Consider the following 20,764-nt stretch of genomic DNA (forward strand, 5'->3'; position numbering starts at 1 on the left):
ATTCTATTATGCTTCATTATGATGGGACTTCCACCTACTTTCTTATGTATCTTTAGCTATGAATCTGCAGCCTGGATTGTTAATGCTTGTCCTACCAGTAGCAATAGAAAGCTGCCATTTAATAGAGAAAAGAACTTCTAATTTTGTACAGTGGCTCTTTCAGAGTCTGTAGGTAGTTAGACTGTCATCCTTCTCTCTAACCTTCTTTTTTCCTCCTCATGTGCCACTAGGAGAGAATGTCTAGGGCAGCATGTGATATGTGAGAGGTCTGATGGCAGCCACCAGCACCCATTTGAACTTATTTCCAGAGATTCTATAGCAGTGCAGAAAACAAAACAGAGGGTTTTCTCATTAATTTTCAAAGAGTAGACATTGTCATCTGATTTCTGACAAAGATGATAACTGTAATTCCCAAACTGATAGAAAATACTAAGAACTGTAACTCCTGAAATCTTTACTTGAAGCAGACAACATACGCTTTTTATGAATTGCTGTAATTCTCTAGTAATTAAGTACAATAATCAGTCTTGATGATATACCATGCATGCAGCCAGAAATTCAGCTATGCACTTAAAAGAAATCCTAGCTTTGGGTAAGCATTCAAATTCATTTTTCTTCTGTTATGTCATTTCATCTGTGCCATACCACAACAGGGATCAATTTCACTATCTGTTTTAGCCCTATGAAATATGAAGAGATGCCACATAGTTATGTAGAGATCTTTGGCCAGTACAGATGAAGATAAATGTTGGTGTTTTCTGATTGGTTTTCATTCACAGTGCATGCATTGGATCCCAAGACCCGTATTGCGGCTGGGACATAGTGATGAAGAAATGCACAACACTGGAAGAAAGTCTGAACATGAGTCAATGGGAGCAAAGCATTACTGTGTGTCCAGTAAGTCCAAATATGTTCATTTATCTCTTAAAACTTGATTCCATGTGAATTTCATGAAAATGAGGTGGCATAGATTTTTCAAGCTCGTAAAACTGTATTTAATGCCATTTTCCTCAGGCCTTCCCACGAGATTTTAACAGGATATTTAGTTTGTTTTCTATTTCTTATCAAACTACTTATATAATGTGATCAAATTATTTATAGTACTTTCAAAGGATAGGTTTTTTTACCTGTAATGTCTGTGTTCCCACCTTGAAAGCAAATGTTCACTAAGATTAGAGATATTGACATGTTTTTCTCTGCAGGATTTTTCTCCATTTTGTACTTTGAAAAAATTTAATCGCTAGTGGTATAATCTTTTCTTTTAGGATCATTATTGCTAATATAAAAGGCCATATACCATCTTCCAAAGCACATGAATTGGAAAGGTGAATTGTATAAGTCTCACCCACATAAGTGACAGGAGTGATAATTATAATAAACTTAGTGTTAACACTTCTCTTTAAAAAGGATTTTTAATATATTTAATATAATAAAAACCAAACAACAAAGTTGATTTATATCCCTCTTTTTTAATGTGGTCCCACTGTTGTTTTAATATTGATTCTTTTCCCTCACTCCAAAGAGCCTAAAAAGAGGGTTAAGAAGGATCTTTGTTGTGCTACTAAGCTCTTTCCTTTGGAGACTCATGCTGCTTTGTTTTTGCCTTCTGCCCACGAAGAAGGAGCCTTTACAACTCAATTCTGCTTTCATCCCTAATAAGGACTTCTTGAACTTGTCCCCACTCACCACTGGAGCACACGCATCTATGAATTTATGCTCATACGACATCCATGTTCTATTCTCCATGTGTTTAACAAGCTCTTTTTAACATATTACTGACACTCCTTTCTCTTAAGCCGGGCTTTGTTTAGTGAACTAGAGATGTGCAAAACTGCTATAAGGTTCTTCCAGCTTTCACTTGTGATCTCTATATGTGTTGCAGCAGCCTCAGAGATACAAATGACTACACTGATTCTGAGGTACTTGAGAACTAGTTCCTGTGTTCTGACTGTCTGTGTTTGACCTTAAATAGTTATTTTTTTAAACAATATCTTGTCCTGTCCTTTGCACCCATGCTCTCACCTAGTGGCCTAATAAAAAAGGCTTGCGTTAGAATCATCTGCATTAGCATTTTAGCTCAAATCAGGAACAACTGTGAGGCAAACATTGATTTTTCCCATCTATTATTCTTTGGTTCACATCACAAAGCAGTCTTGAAGCAGACAAGCCACATTACTTTGAGATGAAATTAAACCAAAAAAGTGCTCCAACTATTACTAGGCATTTGATCCATGGCCAGAGTGAGTCCAAAGTAAAGCCCACAAGATAGGTATGGTTATGTGTCAAGTCTTCAACACCAACTGTTTTATTTTCCAGATCTGCAGTTTATGTGTGTACCACTTGCTAATATAGACATAGCCATTGTCTCACAGGAGGTCTGGATTCAGTCACCGAGTGCAGTCCTTGCCTCCCTGATTGGCAAGTAACTAGATGCACCATACAGTATATTCATTTCCAAGTACATGGAGTGTATCATATCTCCCTGCGGTAATCCCACAGGCTAAATGTGGTTATGTGGAGGGTTTGCTGGTGGCCTAGTTGGGTTGCTGTTTTAGGAAGGATTACTGGAATGGGTTGTTTGGTTGATACTTGTATGAGCAGTCTTGCCTACTGCTTAGTCTTTGAATTCTGGCATTAGCCCTTATTTTCCTTCATAGATACAAAACATGAGGCCAAGATGGGGGTGGAGGGGGAAGGAGGAAAGGTTCAGAAAGCAGAATTCAAGTCTGTTCCATTCAACTGGAAAAACAATTATATATGACAGTTGTGTAGGATCTGATAGTCTAGTCAAAGCAGGGGAGCACCAAAGGATTGCTCAGAAATTCATCCACAGCTGTGAGACTTATTCTGCATATCAGAGGTGAAAAGATTTAGTGAGCCTCCAAAGGAATTTTGGAGTTGAGCAGATTGGGATTGCATAATATAAGGAAAATTTTAGAATTAACTGTCTGCATTGAAAAGCATAGGTTTACCACTCTACTGTCTTAAACCTCTGAACTCTAAGTTACACATTATTGAACAAATTTGAAAACTTTATAGAAACTTTCCTTTAAAATGACACTGTATTCTGACAAACTGCAATTGCTTACAATCTGCTTGATTGTGATTTTCCCCTTGAGGCATGTCAGATGGTGAAAGGTTAATAGGCATAGGTTCTGGTGCGGGCTAAAAAGACCCTTCATCAATATGTTTTGCTTTCCAATAGTCCTGTGATGAAATTGTTTGATACCACTCGTGAAAGGGAGATATTCATAGAGAGACAGAGCAGGTGAATCATGAGGAACAGCAGAGACTGCAGTGGGATGATTTTTATAGGAGTAGGGGGAAAAAATCAAGAGAGAAACCTGCCATCAGTATGTGCTTCTGAGCTCAAGCTTTCAGCTAAGTTTTATGAATACTTTCCCTGCCACTTGGTATAAATTATGGTAACCATAGACAACTGTGGCTTTAGTTTATTGTAGGTGCAACAATAAAGATGCTTTGGTGCAGTATAGAAATAGAAAGCAGTAAAGATATTTTCAGATCTCTGACATTAATTGGATTGGGGATATCATTGCTAGTTTGTGGACTATATATTTGTTAGACCAGCAGTATAAGAGAGAATGGGTTTACTTGTCACTTAACTAGAAGTAAGTATTTCCTGTTGTCTTATGAAAAACAACAGTGTGTACTCTGCATGAGCAAAAGTTGGTGAGTTATTTTCAGTAAACAGCTGTCAGCAGAATTTTGAAATTATGAATTATGATTATGTCAGTTGTAGCGGGCAGAATATACACATAGCTGTTCTGTGGAGAAACTATATCTGTGAAAAATAAATCATGAGAAATGTAATTAATAGTGAAATTATGGAACCTTTACAACAGTGGAAAGAATCAGCCAGCACCCAGCATGGCGGTGGAAACATGTCTTGTGCTATAATAGAATATCTTGTATCTTCAAGTTATTAGTAAAATGTATACTTCCCTCACCACTGTTAAAATGAAACAATACTAAAAATAGCAAAGGGAGACACTATTTCAGATCATTCATGACAATCTACAACTGTAGTTCCTATTTAAATATATAAACGAATGTTGCAGTGTTACGTTCTTACACATTTGATAAAATATGCATGACTACAACTGATACAGATTTATTTTTGGGTGAACTTAAATGCTGTTTAGCCTGCACTTGTTAGTACTGTTGTTTTAACTGAAAGTTAAAATGTGATAATCAAAAGGCAAATCCTTTAGCATTTAAGTGAAAAAGTGGCCATCATTTCCATTTATGATCACAGATTAGTCAAGATTAACACCTTGCTAAAAAAATTAATAATATGAAAGCCTATCTTTGTTAAGAGAGCTGAATTTCCCATGTCCAGCATCATTTTCTTTGTAAGTCGCAGTAACCATGGAGGCTGCTGCAATTTCCATTAGCACATTTTGTTTCAGCAGGACAGTAAAGATTTCTTAATAACATGTGTTATGGCTGCATGATGGAAACATTCCAGTCAAGATGAGAGTGGTCCGACCCTTCCAGCCAAAGGTGTTGAGAATTGACTTCAGCAGGAGCAAACGGTCTCATCATGTAGGGTTAGGTGCTGCTTTTTGAAGATGTTTTTAGGACTTACACATATAATTATATCTGATGTTTAGAGAGAGTCATATTTAAAACCACATTCACTTTTATGAAATGGTGCTATATAACATGCTTCAAAAAACTGTTGTCAAAAAAAAGACATTCATCATGGAGATTTGAGGTTGATTCATCCAGTTTTGTTACCCTAGACTATTATCCTCTGCTGCCTCTTCCTTTTGATCTAGGTTTGGGTTTCCACAAACGTTCTTGCACATGCTGTTTACAGTCAGTATCCAGGTTCCTAATCACAGGTAAATTTTAGGAAATAGGGAATACTGTCATGAGAAGATAATTGAGAAAGTGAAACTATACTTTGTATTGAATAACTGTAGGCAAGCATGGTTGCCAAAGGTAATGGTTAGTTGCGATTGTTGTTATTGTTATAGTAGTGGCATCCAGTGGCCCAGATTGGTTGAAGGTGGTGGGAATTATACAGCTACAGAAATTATAAGGGGAGCTTGCTGTCTGGAAGGTATACCTCTCCAGTGATACTCTGTGTGCTGCAGAATTAAGAGGTTGTATGAAGGAACTGTCAGGCCTCAGGTAAGCCTTTCTGTTGTGTTTGTTTCTAGATGAGGAATCTGACAGTGGATGGGCATTTTGGAACATGGTCGCAGTGGAAACCTTGCACTCACACCGACGGTGCCAGTGTTGGCTCCTGCCTCTGCAGGACACGTGTGTGTGACAGTCCTGCTCCTCAGTGTGGAGGCTGGCTGTGTGAAGGACCAACCATGGAGATTGCCAACTGTTCCAGGTACACAAAACAATTTCAGGTTCTATCATTTATGGTTTAAAAGTTTTTAACTTAATCAGAATAGAACCTACCCTTTGAAATCTCATCTACAATCCACTGATCCTGTTCTGTGCGTGAAACAGCTCGTAGCAATGGCCACAGCAAATGAGACATTAGAAAGTATCTCTCAGGCTTTGTGGGAGAGAGAATGAGGCAAGTGCCAAAGAGTGATTTCAGATTCTGTGTACCAAACAATAGTGTCCTCAGCTAATTTTAACAAAAGCTCAGAAAAAAAAAAAAAAAGTTAGGTATTATTCAAAGTATGATACTTTTTCTCAGTTCTGTAAGTCACAAAACTTTTTTTCTGGAAGTCAGAACTGTTTACTTTTTTGGAGGTCTCATGTCACCATTGTATTCCCCCATTCTGCCTTGGGAAAAATGTTTTCATTATAACTTTTGGTTGTATCATGACATCTAGATCTATTACCAGTCGGTATGCTACTCTTTAGCCACTCTTTTGTCTTCCTCAGTCACGTAACCACTTGCAGAAAAAAACAGTGACACCAGATAATTTCAAAGAGAACACTGCATATTTTGAACTGCATTAGGAGTTCATGTTTAAAACATTATACATACTTTAATTGCAAGGTGAAACTTATATACTGATGCATTCTGCCTATTTTCAGTGATTCTTTCTGCTTTTTGTCTCTGCTTTTTTTTTTTTTTAAACATCAGAAGCACATCACGGTAGTGAATAAAACTGATTATCCTTCTGCACAAGATAACTGCAAGCTCTGTAAGTGGAAATAGTCAATTTTAGGGAAATGATTAAACAATATAGTATATAACATCAGATCAGGAGAATGGTAGAAAAGATAAGCATGCTGTACGATACTGAACGATCAAACTATCGTTATTGGCTGTCAGGTTTAGGAGGGAATTTTGAACATTATTTGGGACTTGATTCACGTACTACCATTGGCAGTATTACACTACTATTTTAACGTCTTACTTCTGTTAACACTGCTATATTAGTAATTGATTCCCAGAATTCATGGATATCCAGATATTTTGTTCATTTTACCACTTGGGTCAGACATTGCAGTGACAGAGATCTTAGTTTTTTGTCTGTGTTACCAGTGATAGCTGATTATTTTTTTCAAAAGCTTTTTTGCTGTGTTATCAAATCTTATATCCCTTACAATAACAAGACACCAAGATGAGTGAAATTTAAATTGGTAATATTTGTGATAAATTACTTGAATAATCTTATGTCATTTTTATTACTGGATTTAATTAGTTTTCATTGTTAAAAAAAAGTTATTTCGAAATCAAGTAAGGCACTATTTTAACTTTTGCTTTTATGATGAAACCTCAAGAACTCATATAGTGTACTTTTATTTTTCTTGATTTCTGTTTGTCTTCTACCAATACAGAAACTGCAAGCTAGCCATCAAAATGTTTTGGGAACTGCTTGAAGTGCATGATTTTTTGCTTAGGACAGGGTATGAAATTCCTTTTGAGATGTTTGGTCTAGTATATTTTTCCCTGGGGTATATTGGGGAGGGACAGGAGTGTCCTTTCCAAAAGTTCACAAATGCAGGGTACAGCATGTGAATTCTGTTAGCTTTTTTGTTACATTACAAATAAAGTATTGGTACCTTATCAGAGTATCCTGTTGAAATTGCGAACGAATGCATTTTGACACTTACTTATTACTCTTTTTCCTTTAATCACTTTCCTTTCAGAAGAGGTAGCAAAACTTGACACTTTAATCTCCCTAAAAAAAATACTTGCAAATAATAATTAGAACAATATGTAATTAAAAGTTATCTTCAGAACTTTGATACAGGAGTTTGCAGATGAAGTTTACCCAGAATAAAGTGACCGAAAGCAACTAAATAGCTTCATATCTTTGTACTTAACTTCTTGTGTAATGGGGTCATTTTAGCAGTTGCTGTTACAAAGCATGGAATATGGAAGGATCAGAGCACTTTTATTTTAGTTCAATATTCTTTAAGAAATGGAACACGATGCGGTATTAATGACTTCTACAGAAATATTAATGGGCCAGATTCCGCTGTCAGTCACACCTAATCAGCCATTCGCTATGTATAACAGATGACAGAGCCTGAGCTTTTTATTCTACCAGAAATGGAGGCTGGACACCATGGACTTCTTGGTCACCTTGTAGCACCACTTGTGGAATAGGCTTTCAAGTTCGTCAGCGTTCCTGCAGCAATCCAACCCCTCGACATGGAGGACGCGTCTGTGTGGGACAGAATCGTGAGGAGAGGTGAGCTATCCTTTTTCTACTGTCTGCTTTAATTTCTTCTGCTCAGCTGTATTCCACAGGATATTTTCTCCTTTACCTGCCTTATTTTTCTCTTCCCTTTCCTCTCTCTCTCTCTTTAACTCCACTGCTGCACAATAGCAGTATTCCCATTAGCAAAGCTGTGGGTCTGCAGCGGTTCTTTCATCTTTCACCTAGCTGCATCCCTTCTGAGCCAGCTGAGAGCTCCTGGTAGTGCCAGAGAATTGTGCTGAAGCAATGTGCTGCTGTCCCTTGAGACCCTGAAAATTGATTCTCCTTGAAAATTGATTGCAGTGTGTTTGAATTGTAACTCGCCCAGCCTCAAGACCTGGAATTCAGAGCAAAATATAGTAAGGTCACAGCACTATGTTACTGATGCTGTGAGTTCATTTTTTTCTGTCTTAAATGAATTAAGCATCTATATAACATGAAAGGAAGTTTCAAGGGCTTTGTTTTATATTCAATAAATATAATACACCTTGAACTCAAATGTCTTTTAGTAAGGTTTCAGGGTTTTTTAAAATTGTTTGTATATATATTAACCCCTGAGCAGATCAAGTCAGCTCAGATTTTGATTTCACCATCTACTGCTTTGGCACCAGGCTGGGTGTTTTGTCACTAGCTCATATTGTAAAGTTCAGGCCTCTGATTCCATTTTACATGCACCCTAATGTCTCTAATTTATCATTTTTTATGTTAGGAATTTTAACAGGAATTAAATATTTCTTTAAATAAAACTAGAATATATTCATATAAACTGCAACTCTTAGATGCATTATGTTGTTTCCTGAGGCATGCCAAAAAGCTAGATAGCAGAAGACTGGTGTTGGTGTAAGAATTTGGAGTACTGTAGTCAACCATTCCAAGAGATGTATGCGGATACATTTCCTCTCAATATGTACTTGCAGCTTACTTCAATGTTTCTGTATGGATGATTTCATATCCTATATTGCTGTTGGACGAAAACAAGATTCAGTAACCCTTATGATGAGTTTCAGTGAGGGATTTAATTAAACGCCAACTCTGGCATTTCTTCAGATGAAGAGATTCCACTGAAGGGAAGTTGCATCACACATTTATTTATTAACAGATCATCAAGGACTTGGTCTTTCTAACTCTAAATGTAAAGGATTGGTAACACAGAACATGTGAACACTTCTTGCTGTTCCAGAGTCATGAATATTTACCATTTCATTGCAGAGAAGAGCATTTTGTTATTTCGTAAATTGCTTTCTGAAAATAGGTTGCTCAACCAAAAAGCCATCACCACCAAATGTAGATTACATCTACTGTTACATAGTTCTGTCCCAGCATGAATAACAGTTATTGGTTTTTTTTGAACTGAGAGGTCAGTCCAGAGCAGGGCACAGTAAGACTGAATATAGAAGAAGAGTTTAGTTTGGATAGACTTTTTGGTGGTGGACTACGAATGTTAGTAAGCATTGTTCATCTTAAGTTTAACATGGAATAAAAGCACAATAAGGAGTTTTAGAGAAACACAGAAAACTGTGAGAAATACTTTACATAATGATAGGAGAAAGTGTCCAGTATTAAGACAATGGGTGCACTAAAAAAGCAGTTACAAAATTGAAAGCGATGCTTACAATGAGTTGAAATAATAGCAGCATAGAAGGATTGAATTTTAGTATGTATCAGTTCTGCAGGAACAGCAGGCTTATGTTGCTTTGCTTTTTGTAGCCTGCAGGTTACTTGTCCTTCCCTTCTTCGTCCAGTTCAGCAGCACTCTGGGATGTACGTGCCTGTGAGTTTACTGCAGGATGCCTTTTTCTCTCATAGTTCCTCTGTCACTGTTTCCCATCTCCTTGAAGCACCCTCCACTCTCACTGGCCCTGCACCTTCCTCTCACTCACTAGCTTGCTCACAGCTGACCTTCCAGCCTCTACCCTGATTTTAAGTTATCCGTGATATGTACTGATACTTAAAGGTTTGGGTTTTGGTGGTTTGTTTTTTTGTTTTTTTAAAGTACTTTTAAAATATCTTTCCAGAAGGTGTGGTATGTTAGGAAGTTTTGTCATATCATTTATAAAGCAGCTAGGGGAATGAGGCATCAGTTATTTGCCAGGATTTTTGTCAGTGTCGGGCCAAGTACTTGGATAAATCTTTCCAGAGCTGTAAAAAGCAGAGAGTCCTGGGAAACTCACCAGCCAGGGCCCATCCCACCACCCCCAGCAGGAGAGCAGGGCAAGCCTAGAGGTTGTGGCCAGATCCAACCAAGTTCCTAGATAATAGGTGGTATCATGACAATGAGGCAGGTCTGAGGTCCAGCTGGGAAGCCAAGCTACAGGCCAGGGTTAGGATCAGGTTTAGTGGTCACCAGGCAGGTCTATAGCAACAGGGCCAAGGCTGGTCCACACATTGAGGTCTAGACCAAGGGGTTCCGTGGTGGGCCAGGGACAAGATCCAGCACTTCTCCAACAGCACAGCTCAGGCAAGGGTTGAAGGTCCCTGGCAGAGCTTAAATAGAGCTCCTGGGCCCATGGGTGTGGGTAGGGGTCCCAGGTGAGGCTGGTTGGGGCTGTTTATGAGTGTCCTCAGGGCTCTGACAGCTTGTAGAGAGTTTTGAGCTGTGAGGGCAATGCAGTACCAGTATTTGCAGTAGTCCTAATTCACTGCTTCACTCCCATACCGCTGGAGATACATCTGCACCAAATGGAAGCACTTCCTTTGGGAATTGGGCCCGGTACATTTAGTCAGCAAATACTGAGCAAATATTCCATCTGGAGTAAATCCTAAGAAATGTTTACCTCGGTTTTGTATCTGGAGTGCCAATAAGCAGCTTCTCAGATTTTCTCATTCAAATTAATTGATGCTTATAAATAGTCTAACTTTTTACTTCCTTAATGGCCTAGCTCATATGTAAAATGAATATATGTGTAGTCTTAGTAAAAATTAGAATTAGTTGGTTTACACATTATGTGCATTTGTCTTTACAAAAGTGCATATTCATACTTCCTTCACGTGTTCAGGGGCATAAACACAGGGTTCCTTTCCACAGCCAATATTTTGCCAAACTTTGAAACAGCTTTTCAACAAACGGTGATTTCAGTAGAAGTCCAGTGCGTAACTCCATAGAAAACAAACACAGAAAAGGAAGCTTATAGCTGAGGTAAATTCACTTGCAGAAGTGAATGCATATTCAGTTTGAGAGTATTTGTTCACGCGTTGAGCTAAATGTTTGTCTAGGTTATGTTTGTTTTACCTCATGAATGTATCAGGTGGCTCTGTGCTTGCTGGTCATTCCCTTGATATCAGTGGCAATATTTACCAATTTGAAGTGTTGCAGATAGTTTAAGCTGTTGCATGCTCTGCTGCTAAAGGGGTGGGAGGGGTGGAAAACAGTTGACAGATAGCAGCGAAGACTGATATTACAAAGCCAATTTGCCTTGTAGAAACAGGTCAAAAGTGCAGCTGATGTGCGTTTAGACAGAATATGGAGAGGGAGTGAAAATAGTATTTTAACAAAATTTGCTAATCAGATAAAATAGTTTTGTAGTTAAGACTCCAGCTGGAAGACATCCTGATGAATTCCTTAGGGGCTTAAAAATTTCTGTTTTTTCCTGTAAGAGAAATATTCACCAAAGCTGCTGGAAAACCTTCTAGGTTTTAGTTTACAGAGTCTGTAGTATCCTGTCTTGACTTTTTCATTGAGTGAAAATGTTTGTCCTCTCCTTTCCGTGGAAGATGCTGTGGATATGGTCTCATTAAGTCCACTGGTCTCCCTCCTATCTGTGCAGAAATGAGTAACATTAGAGTGAGAATCCCTTGCTTTTAGTGAGTGTAGTTATCTTTTATTACATAGGAAAAAAAGAAAGTAAAAAAGCATGGCAAATCAGAGGTAGACAAATAAATTGGCTGCAGATGAGGACTAAACATTTGAAAGCCCTGGAAATTTCAGGGTGTATAAGATTAGAAGCAGTACATATTGTCACCTTTTTTTTGTACGCAATCCTCAGCAGATATTCAGAGCTTTTGGGCTTGTTTCTATGAGAAGGAGGAACTGGTGAGAGTCAAGTGCCTGCTCTGAGCAGCACTGCTTGTTTCCGAGCGGTGCAAACAAGCCTGGTCCCCTACAGCAGAGCAGATCAAACACCACAAGGCTTTGGGCTTGCTTGCGCTCCCATGGCTGTCTTATCTGCTGGGAAGGGTGTGCTCCCATCCTCTTTGCTTTCTTTGCTCCCTCCTCTTCTTCCACAGAAGCCCCTGGGAGCACATGACCTGGCCCTGCCACCTTCCACATTCTCCTGGGCAGGGATTTCTGTTGATTCAGCAATCTCAGTCCAGTAAGGCATGTGTGTGCGTCATGTATCTGCCTTCAATTAAAGGAATCCAGAATTCCCATCAACCTCAGTATAGTCTGTGCTTCCCACTAAGTCACCAGCTGGTAATCACAAGTACCCACCACGTAACAGTATATTGCATAGGAATGGGCAGACAGTAATGAAAGTTAGTTTGTTTTTCTTAAATACATGCTAGTATAGTATAGTTCAAAATTAAGAACTATGTGTTTAAATTAAATAGCATCTCTCTGTGGAATAAAAAAGACACATTTGTAACTGTCTTGCAGTTAGCCTGTCGTACTCAGTGCTGCATGACAACACTGAAATAAATTGATGTTCTACTAAAGGGTGAGATCTTCATAGGAACAAGAATAGTAATTGCAGTTGTACGGGAATTGCCTGGAGTAAAAATTATAAAATTACCGTAGGAACAGTGGTTGTGGACACAACTGGACAGAGGATGTTCTCCCTTCCCCCAGTGTGACAGTTCCTTTATTAGGGCATTTGAACTTGTATTCCCTGCAAGGGGAAGCGGGAAGGGTCACTGTACAAAACCCACATTTCTCTAGTCTGTTCTCCCTTCTGACCTCATTGCAGTTAGATTAAGGGAGAGGGCAGTGGTTTCACAGATTCCAGTTTCTTGCATCACATGTTTTGTTGAATTACTATAAAATGTTAGCCCTGTGGGTCCTGAGAACAAAATTAAGAGGGGAAGAAAGAGCAAAAGGGAAAAAGGGTTAGAGTCACTTGAATTGCAGCCAAGAAGAGATATAATGAAACTTGGCTTAAAGCCCTGTGCTGTAGCACAGCTCTCAAAGATCAATTGCAGGGATGTCTCTAGCTGTGAAAACATACCTGATGTTTTCAGAGGCTGGCTGGCTGAAATGAAAATAAGATTCTACTTGTATGCCATGTTGGGTTTTTTTTTCTTTTCCTGAAAAAAAGGAAAAATTGACACTCACTTCTGTTGTTGACTTTTTTTTAAAAAAGGATTTCTGAAATTGAAGTTAAGTAGTTTGCATAGGCATTTTAGGGCTCTTTTCAGTTTCATCTTGTATTTTCAACCGCATCTTTAAATAATGTTGGTTAACAGAATTTGCCAGCCTTTGAAGTGCTTACTGAGTCAGTTGTTAGTTTCTTTTCTGTCTTCCGCTTAAGTGAGCGAGCAGATGATAGGGCACATTGACACTAAAAGAGGCACTGTGTAGTGTCGTGAGTCTCATCTAAATGAGATGTGTCACACCTAACTTCAGGTGTCTACGAATGTGAGTGCTTATGTGTGAGTCAGGTGTCTGAACTTCCACTACGATCTGTAGAAATTTAGTCAATACAGGCTGTGGAGAACAGAGTGATTTGTCTCCTTCTACTGTATATTCCTAAATTTGGTCAAATTAATCATTCTAGCCTCCATATTGACAAAATTTCCATTGGCTGTCTCCCACGCAGCCTTTATAGTCAATGGAGAGAAATCAGTATATTGAGGGCTGTATTTGTATGACCTACATTAGACATTTGCTTTAGGGTGACATAAATCATGTTTTTAAAAGGGCTGTTTCTTTCCATGAACTGTTGCTCAAGTTTAGATGACTACTTCATTTATAGACAGCTACACTGTACATGCCTATATTTTAAGGTGAGACAAGTCCCACCCTTAATTTTACTTTTTGCATGGCTGAATTGGCAACTTCATGGCAGACTTGCTTTATTCTGTGTGTGTGTCCCAAATTAACTCAACACATCTCCATTAAGAACTAATGAAATGATGCAAAAAATGTACCTATTTGACTAAATAAATGGTGATGTTGTATCTGTGTTTCATTGGGTACACATTCTCAATAAATGATCACAGAAACAAACTGTCACAAGCTTTCACATAAATGACTGCATGTAACAAAGAACGTGTACAGCTCTTGGAGTTTTGGGGGAAGAATCTCCAGGCGCAGAACACTCCTCTGCATCTTTAGTGATGGCATAATGCAAACTGTGAATTGCAAATATTGAACATGCAGAAGGAAGAAAAGGTAGTTTATGTATAAGCTACTGTTGAAAAACATTTACCCAGATCACGCACTGAAGAATTCTGAGATAGCAGGTTCATAAATATTGAGTGTCTGGGGGTTTTTTTGTCAGTTTACTGGTAAACAGCAGGTGAGGTCAATACAAGCTGTTAATAGTTTCCTTAAGTATACAGAAAGACAAAACTAAATGTCACTCCCCTATTTACCCCACTCCCAACCTTTTAAATTTTGATGGAGTTGCTCAGACCTAGAGACACATTCTGAGTCATAGGCTCCAGCACAAGTGATAAACCTACTGTTGTATGTAGCATACACAAACAACATTTTTTTCCCACAGAATTCTGAACATGCAAATTCCTTGGTAATAAAGAATTAGAGCTTCAGGATCTTGGGACTTTCTGCAAAAAAAATGTGGTTATGGTTATTCTTGTTGAAAATGACAACAGTTTATACTGTCATTTTGTAGAAAAAGAATTACTGAAGTATTAGAGTCAGTTTTCATTGCAGGAGAGTGCAAAGTGATGGAAACTTGTTAGAAGGGCAAGAAGACAGTGGATTTTAGATGGCTGGTGTAACAAATGAGGAAATATTGTAACAGATTGATTTGTTTGCTTGGGACACTCAGCAGTTGGAACAAGAGCCACCCAGTCGCATCCATAATATTAGAGCACTCCTTCAGGGTCATCTGTTTTCTGAATATGTCATGGCTTTGCTTTATCTGAAATAACAGATTGGTCTCTTTAAGAGTCCCAGTCACATTTGCTGGTGGCCCAAATCCTTTGGACATGTGTAGAGGGTCCTTACTAAGCAGTATATGCTACAGTTAGAGTTATTGGATGGCACAGTCAAAAAATCAGGAATCTCAGGTTTTTACAAAAAATGAAAAAAACTCACTAAAAGTTAGGACGCTCCCACATATCTGAATGTCTTGTTACAGCAATGACAGCTCAGTAATAAAATATTCCTGCTTCCCTCAAGAACCCAGTAGGCCTCTGAATCAGTTTGCAGCCCACTAGGAAATCCTTCAAAGATTATAATAGCTAAAAACACCTTTTAAAAGATAAAGTAATAACATTATGAAAACAGTACAGTTCTTTATGCCTAAAATTGAATGTTTTAGCTTTTATTTTACCCATAAAAGTGGAGACACTGTGGAAAGCAAAAAGAAAGTTTAGCACTCTGAAGAGGAGAGAGATGGATCCTAATCGATGCTTAGCTGGAGACTGATAAAAGACTGTCTGTGTAAATGGTTGCCTTCCATTTGGTTGACTCACTTCTGCACCAGACGTATAGCTGCAACTGTTTTTAATAAAGTAGTTGTCAACCTTGTGTACGTGCTCGCAGTACAATAACATGGTTGTATCACACGGATTGTATAAAGGCACTGAATAAAGCAAACAAATGCTTCACCCGTGCAATGATGGCCTAAAAAAAAAATCTCAAATGTTTGTACGCTCTGTGCAGTGTGACAACTGTTATTTCAGTGCTTTATGAATAGAGAGGGGCCCTTTGTATAAAATACTTCCCTGTACAAACATCTATCTGAATAATGCAAATGAGGGACTTTTGGGGAAGGTCTTGTCTTGGTACTAAATAGATTCTTTGCCTCTTTGTTTGCCTCTTCTCACAGGTACTGCAATGAGCATTTGTTGTGCCCCCCTCATGTGTTTTGGACAGGCTGGGGTCCATGGGAGCGCTGTACTGCTCAGTGCGGAGGAGGGATCCAGGCACGGCGTAGGACATGTGAAAACGGTCCTGACTGTCCTGGCTGCAGCGTGGTAAGTAATTCTCAGCTTTCCCTTCAGCAAATATCTATGGCCATATGCCATGGATGTCCCTATGTCCATAGGGCATCTCTGTATGTCTGTATGCTTTACCCCTAACATAAGTCACCAGAGCGTGTTTGTCTTTGTGTTGCTCATGTGTGCTGAAATTCACCCGGTTTATCAGTCAGAAATATATATAATTCAGCTTTTTCGCAATATCATCTGGAATATGAGCTTCCTGAGGCAAGGTTGGTGCAGATGTAGATGTCTCCTTGGCAGGTTTATGGTGTTTTTTATTTTTATCACCAGAGTACATAGGAACTCTAGCTATGAGCCCAGGACTCCAGTGTATCAGTTCCTGTACAGCACAGAAAAAGATAAGTTTAAAATCTAAACACATAAGGAGCCAATTAGTAAATACATGGAACCACCAGGAAGTGCTGAAGTAAGCTTGAATAGTGATAATGATCTTAGCATGGCAGCAGTGTAGGAGTTGTCAGGCTTTGAAGCTACAGTGGGACGATTTTGAATGAAGTGCTTTATGGATACCCAATCTGTGAAGAGAAACATATGGGAAAGCATATAGGGGCTTTTTCTTATGTCTGAACAAATATAGGTGGTAGGTTTCATGTGATGGGAACATCAAAATGGGACATTGCTTTCTTGAAGGTGAATGAGACGATGCATAGTAGTATATGGGTGAAGGAGAGAAACGTAAACCTGTAGAGTAGGGTGACATATTCCCTGCGGTACACTGGGAAGGTAACCTCGGTGTAAGTATTCCGGAATGGATAACACTGTCAAAGCCAGAGAAAAGAATATTGTTGCAGGACAATGAGAAGCTGAAGCAAAGTCTTAACAAGTGTAGGTGAATATCGGAAGATGAACCTTGTGATGCTGTTTCATGATAATTTGAATTCTAGCATTGGATTGTCACTGAAGAGGGTATTATGTAGAAAGCATAACCTGGGTGAAAATTTGAAGTGGCCAAAACTGCAGAAGACAGATTCTGCTGGTGAATGACAGATGGCGGTGTTAATCTCCCCAGTGACCAAGAATGAGCACAGCTCAAAGGAAAAATGAAAGTTCAGTTTTAGCCATGTTGTGCTTAATGGCCAGGCCTAATGTTGCACACTGAGAAACGTACTTAATTTTGTTCCAGAAAATTAAGAGGTAAAAGAGAAATACTTTTTTTTCCACATATTAAACCAATTTTTACATGCTTTCATTTCAGAAAGTAAGCTTAACTCTGAGGTTTGTCATCATCTGTGGTCTATTTGTTAGACTGGCAGTAATTCAATACTAAAGAAAGGATCATTTATTACCTTTTTCTAATTTTAAGGTTTTGTGCATTTTCCCAGGATTTGTTCTCTTTTTAACATTTATCCTGGTGTTAGAATTGCATTTTCAGTAGATTGAAAACACCCAACAGGTTTGTTCTTCTCTTTCAATTGAACTTTAAGAATTAACCTAACAACTTAGAATTATACCAAGTTTTCCAAAATATTTGTCTCCCCCTGATGGTACACAAAAAAGCAGACATATGGTCTACATCTATTGTTAAACCTTCCTGACTAGCATAGAAAAGAGCAAAATCCGAAGGTTTTCTGTCTCAGTCATCCCTGTTAATTCCATACTAATGTTTGTGAAAGAAAGCAGTATTTTGTTTTGCACAGAATCTTCCCATGGTCTGAAATGAAAAGTATGTAGCTCTAATTTTCTCAGAAAGTTCCGTAAGGAAAGTAGGAAAACCTTTAGTGTAAAGAGTTCTTAATTATAACTGATTTGAGATTAATGTTACTGCATTTTGTAATTTATTACCAGTCTTATGTTGTCTCTGCTGTGTCACAAAACAGTTACCAGTTCAGCTATGAAAATGTTTTGGGGTTTTTTTTATTAATTAGAAAATTATTGCGTTGATGGTTTCAAAAAAGCGCTTAGCTTTGAAGTACATAGCTGTCTTGCTAATACTTAGGCGTCAATGGAAACCAACCTAAGGTAGAAATCCTCTGTAAACCTTGGTGTTCTTGCAAGACAAAGGACTCAGGTATAAAGTCTGTGTTCTGTTTAAGTTTCAGTGAATTTGAACCTGGAAGTTACCTGTCTTGAGTCAAAAGTTTTGCAGCCATAGTAGGACCTTGTCAATAAGTGTATCTGGAGAAGAAAGTACTTTATTTCTTCTAAGAGTTTGTTACATTAATGTAGGAAAGAGCGGTCTGAAATATTTCTATGCCTTCTTGTAATTGTTGAATGGATGAAATATTTATATTAATAAAACCCTAATGAATGAGGAGCAGGAATATCAAAACTTGTTAATTCATCAGAGGTTCTTCCGCGTCAACCGAATTTTTGCTTTTATTGTTGTAGGTATGTAACCTTCAAAACAATTAAAATTATGGATTTTTACCATAGTGAATAAAGGAGAAATTATTGTGCCTTATTACTACTAATTTCCCATCGTTACTTCTTGTAGTGATACCAAACTTAGGTGGTGAAAGATATTTACTGAATTTAATTTGTGTTTAAAACCTTTTATTCTGAGTATCTCAGAGCACCTGGAAAGCGAAATAACCTCGGGAAAAGTTGCAGTGAAAGTGGTAGCAATCTACCCTGTGTACTGGATATCTGGTCTGGAGTAAAAGATGTGAGCCAAACTTTTACCAAGTGAATTAAAGGCATAGCTGAGAATAGACTCAAGGACTTAAAATGCCCAGTTCTCTCTTTCAACCATTAGATGATAGCTTTAATCTAAAAGGAGATTCTCCAGGTTTCTTGTTTACCTTCAGCGAGGATGAACTCTGGGAAACTTTCACAACATTTGAATGGCATGAGTTGCCATAGGTCTTCTGCAGCTGTATAGTTCAGAGTCTGCTGTCTGTAAAGTCAGGACTTGTGTTCGTAAAAAGTGGGAAAGAGGAATGTGTAGATAGAGGACTGGAGAACATAGAATTTAAGAAGATAATAACTATGTTAGGCTTCATTTCATCTTGAAATGAAAGGAAGTTCTTTTGACGCATCAGAGGTGTAGGGTGGACTAAATGCTGTGTTGGGACCCCTTTCAACTGTGCTGATTCTTTGTTTTTAGAACTGTTTTTCAGTGGGGGGTCAGGGAAGAAAAACAACAACTGTTTTTATAAGGCTTAAGAAAGGAAGTCTTACAGCTTGTTTGCCAGCAGTATCAGGGGACCAGAGTTTATGTCGCAGGAGAACCTACCTCTTCTGTTTTCCAATCTGAAACCAGCCTGTTAGACTGCAGTATAGCCAATCCTGATCGATTTAGCTCTTCTCATTTTGCAGCTTTTACCATATTCATGGCTGTTGTCTATGTCCACATAGTGATTTATACCACACAATTTTTACTGAGCATTTTTCCTTCCTTTTAGTTTGGTTGTATTGCTCTTAGTCTGTAATATCACAGCAGGTGGCTACTGCCTGTGTTCTGCTTTTGTCCATGTTTCTCACCAGTTGATTCCTTGGCTTTGTCTGTCTTATAGCAGAAGTCAACCAAGACACTTGAATATTTTTTATCAGAACTCGGTAGAGAGTCCCCTGCAATTATTACAAACTTAGCATCTTATAAAATAATAGTGATGATAATAATAAATCTTTTGGTGCATATAAATATTCCAAAGAGACCAAAACATGATATTTTAAAGGTTTGTCTCTCACTGAAGTGCACACAGTACATGAAAATGTATGGCCAGAGACTTAGGACTGAAAGCATTTACACTGACTATAGAAAACCATAAATCGTTACGATACAGGAGAATTAGACCCCAGAGACTCCTAAAGGTCAAAACGATTAAGTTCAAGATCAAAATCTGGAGCCATGAGGACTTGTCAAATTCTTTATGTTAATCAAAGTTAGTAAAGAATGCTTGAAATTGTCTAATAAGAGATAGGACCATCACAGCCGAATTTAAGAGCAGCTAAAATCTGCTAATAGAAAGCTTAAGTGGATCACAAAGCAGGTATTACTCTCATGTATTCAGGTGATACATGTGCTAGAGAAGGAACCGTGGAATTCTGTGGGCTGTGCTAATATGACTCAGAGGACAAATATCTTCAGATTTTACAGCGTACTCAGATAAGTTGTACATTTGCTTCAGAAAATGCTTCTTTTCCCCTGAGAAGCATAATCTCAGTTGAATTTGCCTCAGGCCGGTAATAAAAAATATCTTTTTTTAAGAATTATTGCTAGAATAAGAAATCCAGTTTGAGGCTCAAGTTGGGTGACATACTTTACATATATTTGTCTGTGTTCTCATTTCAGTCATGCTAACATATGCATTAATTTTAGTTTTTATAATGGGAGACTGGTAAAGTGTATATCCTTTCCATATACCAAAACAAAGCATGTTGGGTTTTGCTGTGGAATTAAAAAAAAAAAGGAGGTATTTTGTTTGTTTCTTAGAAATAGTTGCTAGTGTCGTGTTCATATTTTTTATTGTAATTATTTCAATGTTTTGGAAGTGTGCTGAACACAAAACTTTGGGAAGAAAAACTATCTGTATGCTAAAGTTTCTGTTGTAACACAAGATGAAAAAAAATGTCTTGGAAAAACAAATCGCAGAAATGTTTTCTTTCACTAAGTTTTTAATGGGAATTTGAAGATGGAAGGTTTTTGGAAGTACTTTGTCGATCAGAGAGGACAGAGTCTGCCTTTAAAATACTTGCCATCTCACAAAAGAAACTCCAAATGCCTAGTCTAGAGAAAAGGGACCAGAAGAGAAGATTGTTATCGTGCTTCATCCAGCCTGAGTTTTTTTTCATTGCTGTTATCATTCAGTTATCTCTGGAAAGTAACCCGCAACTTTGTCATTGTACACTAAAAATTAAAACAAAAAGTAGGTGGCATGGTTTTAGCTTAGTTTCATCAAGTAATAAGACTTACAGGATCATATTGTAGTCTGTCAGGTGTTCTTACCCTTCTGCCCATAAGTAATGAACCCACTCCCCCATTACAACTGTGTTTGCTTTCGGGTGGTCTTAGATGACAACATGGAATTGCAACAAGT

The 20,764-nt window shown here is 38.1% G+C and overlaps 1 protein-coding gene across 1 annotated transcript in view; it reads left to right on the plus strand.

Moving 5' to 3' along the window:
• The window catches only part of SEMA5A (semaphorin 5A), a 246,221-nt gene that overhangs the window by 155,355 nt on the left and 70,102 nt on the right, over positions 1–20,764 (plus strand). Inside the window, exons 11-14 of the mRNA XM_075705196.1 lie at positions 780–897; positions 5,190–5,371; positions 7,503–7,646; positions 15,611–15,758. Of these exons, the coding sequence (XP_075561311.1) occupies positions 780–897; positions 5,190–5,371; positions 7,503–7,646; positions 15,611–15,758 (592 nt within the window). The remainder of the gene's footprint in view (positions 1–779; positions 898–5,189; positions 5,372–7,502; positions 7,647–15,610; positions 15,759–20,764) is intronic.

Source organism: Pelecanus crispus, chromosome 2 (genome assembly GCF_030463565.1).
Source record: "Pelecanus crispus isolate bPelCri1 chromosome 2, bPelCri1.pri, whole genome shotgun sequence".
Lineage (NCBI taxonomy): Eukaryota > Metazoa > Chordata > Aves > Pelecaniformes > Pelecanidae > Pelecanus > Pelecanus crispus.